At 45.1% G+C, this 13,345-nt stretch overlaps 1 protein-coding gene across 1 annotated transcript; it reads left to right on the forward strand.

The window, feature by feature from the left end:
• The first annotated feature begins 2 nt into the window (after positions 1-2).
• Positions 3-12,600, forward strand: efcc1 (EF-hand and coiled-coil domain containing 1). Its single transcript, XM_037490666.2, has 8 exons — positions 3-1,276; positions 2,039-2,448; positions 9,294-9,454; positions 9,661-9,796; positions 9,906-10,062; positions 10,999-11,157; positions 11,369-11,438; positions 11,548-12,600. The coding sequence occupies exons 1-8, from the start codon at positions 611-613 to the stop codon at positions 11,673-11,675; spliced, it is 1,887 nt and encodes a 628-aa protein (XP_037346563.2). The 5' UTR covers positions 3-610; the 3' UTR covers positions 11,676-12,600.
• The last annotated feature ends 745 nt before the right edge of the window (positions 12,601-13,345 follow it).

The raw sequence follows: 13,345 nt of genomic DNA on the forward strand, positions 1-13,345 counted from the left end.
ATTATGGTCTTACTTTTGCAGGTTTTTGAAGGAGGACTTTTACCGGTTGAAGTAGCCTATTTCTATACACTAGTAGTACTTGAGGGTTGGGTTCAGAAGCTGCAGTAAAAATGCATACATCTCACTGGTATTTGGTCATACGGGGTGTAAAGTGTGCAACCAAAAAAGAAGCCCACTATGAGTAAAAGACCGCGCAGTTAAAATTCCACAGTTGAAAAAAACTGCCGGTATTAGTCTCGTGGGCATCTTACATCTTAACAGAGCGAATGACACAGGTTTACACACCTGGTGGCAATTACACCCATGGCGAACGGCAGCACGAGGGGCTGTGTGCGCGCATGTTGCCGAGTTCTGGTTGGGACCCACTCGGGAGTTTTGGAGGAGAGGGGAGGGGGTCTTTTTTTCGGAGGGGCAGTGCTACATTCAAATGTTCTCCGTCTTTCAACACACGCCTCGTTCCGGCTGCGCCACTCTGCCGTCGAGCTTCTGCTGAGGATGAACACGAACACACACACACGCGCACACACACGCACACACACACACGGGGCAACGCTAGAATAGACAAAGTAACCGCGTTCAGTTTGAGGAAATATGGTGTTTCTCGGTGGGAATGATGGACGCAGTAGACTCCATTGATCCGTACAGCCGACCGGCGCGCAGGACACAATGGGTGGTCAGCACTCTGGCGTACCATTACGGACTGGACCGGGGAGTGGAGAACGAGATTATAGTTCTGGCTACCGGCTTGGACCAGTACCTGCAGGAGATTTTCCATCATATGGACTACCAAGGCGGGGGAAAAATCCCTGTCGAGGACTTCAACATCTTGTGTGAACTTCTGGGACTGGACAAAGACTCGGAGGACACCGAGAGCGCCGGCCTTTTGGAGGACTTGCCCGGCGAGCTCACCTTCAGGCACTTCCACGCCAAGCTGTGCGGATACTTCAGCACCAAGGCGGGGCGCCAGTACGAGAACGGCCGGCTGCTGGTCGGTAAGGACAGCGAGCACATAGAGACTCAGATCCGCCTGCGGAGCCCCCTGAGGCGGCGGGAGAAGCTGCTGTGCGAGGGCGCGCGTCGCCGCTCGGGGGGCCGGCACGCCTCCGGCCGCAGGCTCGCCTCCTGCACCGAGGAGTGCTACGAGGAGATAGTGGCGCTGGAGGAGGCCGAGGACCGGGTAGCGACGCTGGAGGACGAGAACGCCAGTTTGCGCGAGCTCATCGAGGACATGCGCGCCGCCCTTCAGAGCAGCGACGCGCGCTGCTTGGCTCTGCAGGTGTGAGCACGAGCGTTCGAGGAGGGATGACGTCACGAAGCGCTGCTTAGGATTTTAAGAATTAGGCCGCCGATATTTTTGAATGTAATATAATTATAGACATTAGGCACAATAGGGCTCCAGCATCTTGGATTCCCAATTTGCAACTTGCAAGTGTCAGGTTTCAAAGCCAGCCACAAAAGGTAGTCAGTCCTCGGGATCATACATGTCCGTATGTTTTTGACATTTATATCGGCAGACTTTGTTAGTGACAAACATAATCGTGATCTTTTTACTAATGATTTTATCAAGAATCTGATCATCCCAGAACAAATAACAAGAGAACTGTTCCACAGCCAATCAATAGCTCAGGAGTGATCCATTAGGTGTCAATTATTTATTTATTAACTTCAATGAAGCATTAGTTACAAATTAACTTAATCAACGTAATAAATTGCTTAATTTCCAAAATGCATTATTGACATTGAAATTAACATTTCTGCATTTACTACAGAATTAACGCTCTATTAGAGAATCAGAAAAAAAATCCAACTGCTGACCTAATAAGTTTATTGTTGATTAGTAAAAACATACCAGTAATAAGATCTGTTTATCCCAAACTGGTAAACCAAATGTTTCTAATAATACCGTTTTATAATTGCTCCAGTAAAAGAAAAACCTTTTAATTACAGGTATGTTACCAAGGAGGTGCAATCTTTAGTTCGTATAGAGAATATCTTCATCCGGTGCCCATTTGTCACTTATTGCACTACTTTTTTTCAGGTAGGACTATGGAAACGCCATTCGAAGCATAAACCGGAGGACGGTGTTCTTGCCGCCCACCAGAAACAAGTGGCCCAGAAGAGTTTGAGCAACCTGAAGAGCTTGCAGAGCATCATCCACGAGATAGAAGTGCTGCGGAGCTCCAGGGACCTACAGGTGGAGGAGGCCATGTTGTGTAACCAGAGACTGGAGCAGGAGCTGTGGGCCTCCAAGCAGACGGTGGTGGCCCTGGAGGAATGCAACCGAGTCCTGAAGAGGGAGCAGGTGGGCATGAGGAGGAAGGTGGAGGAGGCCAGGCAGGCGCTGCTCAGTGGCCTTGATAAGGTGAAGGAACTGGAGGCCGAGGCCAGCAATGTGCCGACGCTACAGAGACTCGTCCTCCAGCTGGAATCAGAGCTCCTCTTCTACAGGTGAGAAACCCGGGAAAACCGCTGGGTCATTTATTCTTATTTTTACTACTTTCATTTTTATTTCATAGAAGTTTGTCTGAAAAGGACTTTTCTTCTATTCTCTCTCTGCTCTCTTTATTCCCTCCATAAATATTGTGAACAATGGGTGGATGGTCTCAATCTTCAGTTTCAAGTCTTCTTCAATACAGCATGATGTTCATTTGGTCAATTATTGTCCATCCACAGTCAAACAGACCATAAAGTACGGGATGCTTTAGGGGTGGGCTACTGTGATTGACATGTCGCTGTTGCCACCAGAGCAGCATACGGCATCACTACCTTGCATTCCAAATATGGTTGTGATATCAACAATATGGCAATGGCCGCAATCCAAGATGGCCACAATAAAATCACTGTCCTCAAAGCTTCATATAGAAATTTGTTGGGCAGAGATTAAGGAAGTTGTTTCACAGCAGGTTCTGAGGATCTCCATTTTAAACATGTATAAATCTCCATTTATTACTATGAAATGTAATTTTATCATCAATTTTAATAATAATTATATTGGTTATCATTTTTTATTTCTTTTATATTTGATATAAAAATGTTTTTTTTTTTCAATAGCCTGTTTTCTGTTTTGGTAGAATTTCCCCATATAACTAATTTCCTTAATAGCAGCTAGTTAGTTCAGAATCGGTTTAACGATTCTCTCTAGCTCATGGGAGCTAACTTGCTAATTTGTAGGGCAGTGCTTGAGCTAGCTTGCTTAAGACGAAATGTGAGGGGACCGTGACAACACCCCCGTCATGAATGTACACATTAACACGTTAACACTCGGTTGTGAAAGCTGATATTAAAAAATGACATTAAGGCCAAACAGCCCAGAGGTACAGAGAAAGGGTACAGGTACTAGACAAGGCCCCCTTTGAAACCTCTTCATTATGTCCAATCAGCTGTCAAACCCTGAGCAAAAAAAAGTGTCCTGCTGTTCATAGAGAAGTCATGAGAAGGACAAGCATGCTTTGGCCTTTGTGGCCAGAATGAGACATAATGAGTTATAATCCATCCTAGAGTAAATTTACCCTTGTTTACTTTTGGCCTGACGTCTGGAAAGCTCCGCCATGCTACTTATTTAGGCTTGATGTGGTTTACTTTTCCAATTTTCAGACTTGTTGCGTTTTAGTCTATTTAACAGGCGACGTGTGTGGCGGCTCGGTCCGCCTGAGCTCCGCTACTGTTCATAAACTATTCATTTTGGTGGAAGTAAGGGTGTAATTGGACTGTTTAAAGTACAAAGCTATTTGGTTGAATGTTTATCTTTGCATCTGTTGTCCCTGTTCCAACCATATAATCAGTGTCTGCAGGTCTGGCTGTCTTAGGTATAAGATGTCTCTAAATAGTTGTCACATCTACTGTTATTATAGACTCTACAGACAGCCTTATACAACCAGACCCATATGATTAAAGTACTACTCTCATGCTACTGTGGGGTCAAAAACACCACTACTGCTACTACCTACCTTTAGGTGATTCTAAAAAACAACTTTTTCAACCAAAGTCCACTAATCCATGCAGACTGCGTTCTAAAGTCTTTTCACTGCCCTCCCGTTGATACCCTAATGGCAAATAATTCAACCACACAGAATCGTGTGTCAAGAGAGAGCTCCATTGAGTGAGAACCTCAACGGACTGGCCATTCTCATCAATCTCTCCGCTCACTTCTTTCACTCCGCAACCGAAGGAACAATACCACATAGGCGCCCCAACCCTATATGGACCTTAGCAACCGGGCTCCATGAATATTCCCAACTGAAAGACTCAATGCTTGCTCAGCTACGTCTCATCCAAGGTTGGGGCAGAAGAGGAAGGTGCCAATTTCACTCCTTCACATATTGCTTAAAACCTCTGTGGCTCTTTTCATGCCTTTCACATGTGACAGGGGATGTGGGTCTCTGACCCAATAGTCTGGCTCGTTTGATTAAGATGAAAATCTGTGTGTCGTACAGGGCACGGTTGGTCGATCGGTGCCTGGTAAGTCAGTCTCGAGTGCTTCTCATGTATATTCTGGTATGGTGAGGTGGAGATCAAAAACACTGAATTAGTCATCCGAAGGCATTTGCTATCTCTAAAGGTCACCTAAATCTCAATCTCGTTCTCTGAACTCGACCACGAGGGATAAAGCAAGAAGGCAGAACGCCATCTTGACGTTGTCTTCCATTTTTTAACAACTGTAGGCATAATGTGAAGGTCCACTCCATGTATGGGCTTTGGACCTTGCAATGGGCAAGGGATGGCAAGTGAACTTGGTTATGGAAGACTTTTGCCAATGTAAAAACTGGATGTGCGCAATGTAAAATGAACAGAAGGTGTGTATAGATGTTAGTTTAAAAAGGAAAGAGGAAATCAGATTCTGCTGTTTTTGCAGAGTTTGCCTACACGGTTTCCCCCCAGTTCCTCATCCACGTTGAACTAGGTTGGCCAACAAGTTCCTGGATTTAGCTTCTTAGTCACTTTAAGATTTTACTGTAAATTGGGATTTTATTACCTTTTTAGAGGTTTTCATAATTTGATGGTACATTTTCACTTAGAAAACAACCCTTTTGACTTTCCATCAACATCCCAGCAGAAAGTGTGGTCATTGGAATGAAATTTAAGATCCGTGGGTGTTGTTGCATAACACGTCTGGGATTTGTTTGGATTATACTTAGGAAGAGAGCAAGGGCTGGGACTCGGACAGGAGTAGATCAGTACATTAACGTCATTGCAATGTAGAATTGATCTAAGTGTCACATTTCGTTCTGTATTTCACTCCGGAAGGGAGTCTAAGTCAAGTCACTGCAGCATGTTGGACTCTGTGGGCTAGAGGGATGAGACAATGGGGAGCACAGCGGTTGGGAACAAAAAGAAGTGAGGGGGAGGAAAGTCTACCATCTGGAGGAAGGAGCAAACACTCAACTGTTTGAGTTTCATGAAATGACGGACGTGTTTCTGAGAGGAACGGCTTTATTCAGCTTTGCGTCTTCTTTTTTGTGTGCTCCAAACAATCTAGAGGAGAGACGTAACCTCATTAAACTCCAAACTTCCAAAATGTCTTCAGTTTCATCATTGTCTCCATTGCAGGTGGACGATGAAAGCCAAGCTCATGTCTCCTAAGACTGCAAGCTCAAAACTTTTTCAATGATTTACACTCTGTATGCCCTCTAAATGCAGGCCTAAGGGGAGGCATAATCTCTCAGGCCCTTCAAGCTCCCCCCATGGTGTCCGAGAGAAGAAGGGTAGAGAGTCTTGCGGACCATTGATCTGGCTCTATGGCATTGTTCGGAGGCAGGTGCCGCAACGCATTTTGACCGCTTTTTAATAATGATTCTGGAGAAGGACGCAGTTGAGGGATGTCCAGGACCCGCTGCCTTATGCTGCCTTATGCTGTTGTTCTTGACCAGCTTTCAAAACCCCCACTTTGCCAAGAATGGGGCTCATGTTCCTATTTGAGGCGCTGCCCTCCCCGCCATCCTTCTGGTTTGGAGGAATGCTGACATCAGTAGAAATGTATCACACATAAAATATCCTATGAAGCCTGTGCCACCCACACTCCATTGGACTTAGCAAGTTAATTTGGCTTTGGGGGGTGGGGGGGTTCTTTGCACTTTGCTGTTAGAGTAAATGGTTACGGTGACTTAATCCTCTTAATTACGATGGCTGTAACATTTACAGCCATCGTAATTATGAGGATTAAGTCATCAGCTAGAGCTGAATAATCAGCACATCCCTAACGCTGCTTCATTTGTATCCCGGAAACCGCCTCCTTGTTACGGCGTGACCCAGGGGGACTTGATTAACCCGACCCCTGGGAACCCGATGAGCAGAGAAGGTCAAGTACAACGTGAACCCCGTTCTGCGGGGAGGGATGAGACTGCCATTGACCGATGACACCTGTATTAGTAAACTGCTCGAGGGGGAGGGGGAAGCAGAAACGGTTGGAGGGGGGAGAGGTGTGTTAATGGAAAGTTCACTTCAGCGGCGCACTGTGATAAACACAAGGAGGACCCTGGGTGTCCCAGCTGTAACAACAAACAGCTGGACTACCCTCTCATCCCCCACAGGCCAGATGAGCAGATTTACACAAAAGATAATACAGTTAAATACGGGATCCTATTAATTAGAAGCTAATTAGCATTTTACTCCTGTCAGTACGTTTTTCTTGTGGGATGTAGAGATTTACAGATTAGGCCACATATACCGTACCGGTCAAAAGTTTAGAGACATTTTCTCATTCAATAAAAAAGGGTGTCCAAAACATTTCATTGGTACTGTATATTTATCATACCGCTCTGTGATTTTCTCTGCGCTGAAATGACTATTCTCATAATGTAGGAATGGTAAAACATATTTCCCTTCACAGTGAATGATAAGTTATTATCTAGTCACATGTGTTGCATAGGAAGACGTTCTTGAATTCTAATAACTATCCATTCTGAATGTAGTATTTAGAAAGACATATTTCTAGTCCCATATTAATTTCTTTAGAAAAGCAAAAAGGAGCATTTAATACAGACTGTTCAGGAAGTGTTCAAATTATTTTTTCGTTTGCGCCATTTCTTGCTCAAAAAAAGAAGTATGAAAACTGGGGTTCCTTGATCGTCTGCCTGATTTATGAAACGTTTTGTTAATTATTTGTATTTAAAGACAAAAAGCAAGCAACAAAATATGCAGTTTATATATACATACGTATATATATATATATATATATATATATATATTATTTATTTATTTATTTATTTATTTATTTATTTATTTATTTATTTTATTTATTTATTTATTTATTTATTTATTTTAAAGGCTAATATTCAATTGAATTCATTTTATTTTATATAGCCCAAAGTCAAGAATTTTTCCTTAGAGTGCTTTATAGTCTGTACACAAGCAACATCCCCTAACCTGAGCCAGCACTAACTACAAGCATTATCAACCTTATCAAGGTCTTTCTTCAAGTCTTAAGTAAGGTGTCTGCCCCCCCGGACTGAAAGTAGAAGCTGGTGAGCACCGATGTTTGGCATGATGGCGTTAAGTAGTCTCATTTAGCTGATTTACAGACGCCTCTTACCCAGTGTAAGTTCTCAGTTGGCTCAATGGCATCACGTGAAGGACGCTGAATTTCCTTCAAAGCCCTTTGGTTGGGAAGTAACTTGCATTTAAGAACTACTCTAGCTAATGGCTTCCTTTGTCTGGCTGCCATTTGGTGCTGGGCAGGTAGTGTAGAGTCAAACAACTGCCTGCCGCTGCTGTAAACAAAGTTAATAAGAGCAGTGGGGCCGAACCAAACAACTAAGCAGGAGGCCAAAAACAATGATCAGAGTGAAGCTGAAACACTGGAAAGTCTGGCTGTAATTCTGTGATTTTGGTCACTATGAGTGACCTTTACCTTATATTTGAACTTGTGGATTGGTGCAGCGAATGTCCAAATTGTATCATCACTACCGGTGATGTGTGAAGTGATTTTAAACAGATGTTGTCCTTTTTGACCCATTTTCAACACATTAAATACAGACTTTATCACAGTACAATCACACAATTTAATTAGGTGGCACAAGTCAAATTGTCGATATCTTATGAGTTTAGAAAATGTTAAACATTATCATCAGAGTACACTTGGTGAGATCTGCAGTGTCTTATGAAAATACATCATCCCATCCTCAGCCTGATCCCCGTCAGGTGGCCTAAATCCGGGGCAGTCAAAAACGTATCATGTAACGGTTTGGAGTACTTTAAAACAAAGGTTGGATTCTTTTTCTCTATGCATAAGAGAAGTCCTTGCTACAGTGTTCACTGGACACCCACCACTCCCACCAACCTCCGTCAATCAAAGTGCAATTAGTCACACCAAAGCCCCGTTTGAAAAGGCTCTCCATTCCAGAGTCCCAGTGTCTCCACGGCAACCAGCAAAGCTTTGTGTGCGCGTTCTCGTCCGTGCACCATCTCCATGTGGGTTGTGACCCCCCCCGCCCCCGCCCCTCTGCTGCTTTTCCTTCCACCGTGGCCCCCCGCTAACTTAAACACGACTCTTCTGACTCATGTACTCATGTATTTACCTTATGTATTTACCTTCAGTGAAGTTCCTCGTTTTCACCCCCCGCCTTTTGCCTTTTGTGCAAAGAAACCCAAAGGTGGGACACAGATGCAGAGAGTGGGGATAGTTTACGGCATGTAGTCTGCCAACAGGACATTAGTATCCGCTGGGACTTTTTCCTTTCTCAGTCAGGCTGTTTTTTTTCCTTCTTTTTTTTCGGGCAAGACATCATCATCTGGAAACACTTATTCTGTGATTTAGGAAGGCCCCCTATCGGATTTCCCCCCCAACACAAAAGAGCAGACGGCAGGCGAAACCTAGAAAACTCAGACCCTTACAGAGAGAGTCTCAGTCTTTTTTCAGTGACAAATGTTTGTGCCTTTTGACATGAGGGGAAAACATGACCTGCACATCAAAGTCTGTAGAATGAAAGAAACTGTTCATGTGCTCGGAAAAGTCTTCTGTTGCAGCCGGCTGAGTGCAACTCCTGCACAGCAACAGAGCAACGGCGCCATTCTACGGCTGACCCACTTTTACTGTAAAAATGCCTTAAAGATGCAACGTCTGGCTTCAATTACCCCACCCAGATTTGGCATACAACATCACAGGCCCCTATAAAATTATCATGGCGGTTGTAGATGTGGCTTAAAACACGCCGCCTTGTGTTACTTGATATGTTCTCTTTGATTTCTCCTCTGTGCAAACGGGAACAGCAGCCAGAGGCTCTCGGCCCCGCGGCGCTTTAGGTGCAGAGGACACGCAGTCGCAACGCTGTGCTAAACTCGCCGTGCTCCTCTCTCAGGTTGGAGGTGTCGAAACTACAACTCCCGAGCAGCGCGGGGTCGGAGCAGCAGCAGCAGCAGCCGCCTGGCGCTGGCAGCAGGCCGGGTCCCCGATGCTGCTCGGACCCCCAACGCGACCGATGTTCCCCGACGGGGCGCGCCATGACCACGCCGGATAAAAGTAAGACCTTTTCCAGCGAAGTGACTAATTCAGCCCCTGTGAGATCTTAAGGCTTGTTTTTGACAAACCAACAGTCCAACCCTCACAGATGTTCAGATTTCCATGAAAAAAAGGCAGAAGAGCGGCATATCTCGTGGTTTCAGCTCGAGTGCCTGGCTGCTGCCCGCTATCATAATGACCACAATAACGTGTGTTGTGGCGTGTAGTGGACGAGCAGCTGTTTCGTTCGGTGGAGGGCCAGGCGGCGTCAGACGAGGAGGACGACAAGTGGACCGAGGATCAGCAGCGGCAGGTGGACGAGGTGAAGAGGATCCTGACCAGGCTGTCCTGCTGTGGGGAAAGGTAGCACTACTTGATGACATCACTGCATCTTAGAGCACTCTTTTTACATTCACTCGTTGCATTTGCACTCTTGGCGTTGAAAGTAAAATGCAATCGGCCTTCTCATCAGGTGCCACGACGAGGCGCTGAAGAAGCGGATGTCCAGTTACGGAAGCTGGCGGAGCGAGGAGAGCTGCGGTGCCGTGCTGGAGCTCCTGGAGAGGGTGACCATGTTGCATAAGCACCTGGAGTCGAAAGAGAGCCACGCAGAGATGGACATGGACCAGGTACAGGCCGCTGGTTTGATTAGGTGTAAGCTGGTCCTGCAGCTTACACCTAATCAAACCTCCAGCCGTGTGTGTGTGTGTGTGCGTGTGTGTGTGTGTGTGTGTGTGGGGGGACTTTGTGTGGGTGGGCGGGTGTGTTTGCAGCTGTTGACCGCGGAAACACTCCCCCTTTGTCCCGCAAGAATATGATCAATTAAGCTGTCCCTTTACAGTCGGGTAGTGTTTTCACAACACAGGAAGACGGGCTGAAGGGGAGCCGTGACTTGTTCCCAGAACCTCCAAGCGCTCCGAGAGGAAAAGTTAAAGCCAAACAAAGTCCCGACTGTGAGGCTTTGTTTATGCGCAGGATGTGTGGGGCGAGACCTTTGTCCCCCCGATATGCCGAGACGTAAAGGTGCGCTGCAGGGATTTTCCAACCTTGTTGGCAGACAGACCAAAGGCACCATGTGGGCTAAAAGACTCACTCCAGCCCCACCGTCTGACAAACATTACATTGGGTGTGTTTATATTGTTTTAAAAAGGCCCACAGGGCAATAACATCCAGCTGTAAGGGGTTGTCAAATTATATCCATCTTGAAAATATATTGTTAAAAACATCGGCCCATTAGTCCCTTAAAATTACTTGTTCTCTCTTATTGTGTTTGAAATATCATCTGAATAAATGAGGATAAATGATAAAATGCAGCAGATATCAGCTGTTCAAAGACGATGAGCCAATCCTTCCATTATTTAATCCACAGTAAATTGGTCTGAAACTATTTCGATAGTTGACAAATCAAGCCTCTTTAGGAGAAATGCGAGGGACCAACTTAAACGAGGTTCATTGACGACTGGTATCTAAGTTATTGAGAACAAAAGTTCTGTTATTACATCAAAAAAATGAAAAAGACCTTCTTTTTCACGTTAACATGAACCTGTGCGTGTCCTGTCTTCCAGATGAAGGACTCTCTGGTGCAGGAGCTCCAGCAGAAGGCAGAGGAGACGGAGCTGCTCCAGGTGGAGCTGCGGATGCTGGAGACAGAGAGGGTTCGCCTGTCGCTGGTGGAGGAGAAGCTGGCGGACATCCTGCAGCTGCTGCAGCAGCTCAGGGACCTGGTCAGTCCCGTTGGCACACAGCTCTGTTGGGTCAAAGCTACTAGACGGCCGGTGGTACCACGTAGTTGTTGCTTCAAACCATGTAGTGGCCTCCGACGTACTGTTCGGATCTCTTAGCACGGTGAAGCACACGCTGTGAACGACAGAGAGAAAGCCACCCGCCGCAAATGAAGACATTCACCACCATCGTTGATTTCTCTCTCTCTCTCAGAACGTCTCGCGGCGGTCCCTCGGGAAACTCTTGCTCAGCACTTTGGGTTCCTGCAGCGACCCGCAGCACGGTGAGTGGAGCTCGCTCACAGCCACTGTGAAACGCTCTAATGAATTGGGTCGTCGTTGACGCGGTTCCCTCAGCGGTCACATCTGATGCGTTTTGTTTTCTCTGCGCAGGCAAAGCCCACATAGTGGAGGTGCTGAACGCTCTCTACCATGAACTGGCCGCCTGCGAGGTCCTGTCCACTGGGGGGGCTCTGGGGCCCAGTCAGCGGTCTGGGAACGGCCTCTTCATCTCCTGCTAATCAAGAGCGCCTCCTGCTGGCCAACGCCGCTCCCCAGAGGATTCCTGTGCATAGTGTATTATATTGCAGCTCACGTACTAAGACCCCACTATCTATCAGGGAATATCCATCTAGAACTTGTATTGTATTATTACATATTAACGTAAGTCCTGCATAGACATGTATTTTCGAGACCTTGTGAATGCACATAACTCTCTCACATAACTTTAAAAAAAATAATCCAAATAGTTGTTTCTCTTGTGTTCATTACTTAATTATAGGTGAAAAAAAGTCTTGCCATTTTATTTCTTGCTGACTTGCTAACATATGTATGTTTATGTGTGTGTGTGTGTGTGTGTGTGTATATATATATATATATTATATATTGTTCATAACACAAGGTGGCCAAAATTAGTATTGCAACAACAAACACTATTACAAAAACATAAATTTTAACCTGCTTAAACTTTTTTTTTCCACTGAAACAATGGACGTGCGCCAATACGTTTTTCATATATGCCTCCTGTACTCATGATCCTACCTTGACTTTTTTTCCCCACACAACAGAGTTCTGAATGTAAAATGTTGAAATAATGAAAACCTTAAAGGGGCATGAAGTAGTCTGTGACTACAAAGTCCTTTTAAGAGTTCACAGAATTTAAAAGCAAAGTGCATCTCGTTCATGCACTTCATTCATACCATTGATAAGATCAAATGTATTGGGAGATTTTGGCAAGGCGTGGAGGAACCTTGGTGCGTACTCTCAATGTCTCGCTAATGTGTGACATTGCATTCAGGTACTCATTGCTCAGAGCTGTATGCATCACGTGAACAGGACCGATCAAAATGTATAAACTGACCTGTCAGAATTTTTTTTTCACCTCATACTGTAAAAAAGTGTTTGTTTAACTGACCTCTAAAGTCCACCTCTTGGTGCTGAAGTTGTAACTTTTTTGTATCCGATGAGATACTGGTTCCCTGAATACATAATTAGTTGGGTTTCCATCAGGTGTATTTAGAACTTCTAAATGGGGTGTAGTTTATTTGCTAACATTTGTCAAATATTTGCAATAACAAACAATAATTGGACGGGTCCTCGCTACTCTTTGCACGTCGGGGCACAGGCCGAACGGTAAGAAATGCAGCCGAGGAACGGTTTTTTAGAAAACACATTTACATCTTAGAAAACAAATTTACATTTTACAAAACAAATTAACAAAACGCTAAACACTTTTACCAACCCCGAAACAAATTTATAAATGACAGATTCTACACGGAAAGGGAATGTACCACATCCCGGAAGTGACGGAAGTGTTGAGCGCGGTGTTTTTGAATTGTCGTTGTGGAGTTTATGCCGTCAAAAAAGTTCATGGTGACCGTCCGAACATGGACTGCGGCCGAGGGATATTCTTTCCGTGTTGTGGCAAACACATGAACAGCTTTACGCGGTTTTGCTTTACATGTGGTCGGTGTTTGGAGTTTTTAAAGGACGCGGAGCAGACGGAAAACCCAGACATACTGCATCATTCAATATTTTAATGAGGGTCACTCGTACGCTGTAATCGTGGACATGATGTCAGGTCTACACGGTGTAAACATCTGCTTGAGGAAAGTAAACTGAACGAAGCCAGGTTGTACCGCAGAAAGGATAATTCCTCGCCAAACGCCGTTGTTACGTGCCTACTGGTTTT

Source organism: Pungitius pungitius, chromosome 8, assembly GCF_949316345.1.
Source record: "Pungitius pungitius chromosome 8, fPunPun2.1, whole genome shotgun sequence".
In the NCBI taxonomy this organism is placed as follows: Eukaryota; Metazoa; Chordata; class Actinopteri; order Perciformes; family Gasterosteidae; genus Pungitius; species Pungitius pungitius.

Bases quoted from the DNA above. Each gene is read 5' to 3' on its own strand.
- efcc1 (XM_037490666.2), top strand. From the start codon at position 611: ATGATGGACGCAGTAGACTCCATTGATCCGTACAGCCGACCGGCGCGC. The intron at 9,797-9,905 runs GTAGCACTACTT...CCTTCTCATCAG, and splicing joins CTGTCCTGCTGTGGGGAAAG to GTGCCACGACGAGGCGCTGA. The intron at 10,063-10,998 runs GTACAGGCCGCT...CCTGTCTTCCAG, and splicing joins CAGAGATGGACATGGACCAG to ATGAAGGACTCTCTGGTGCA.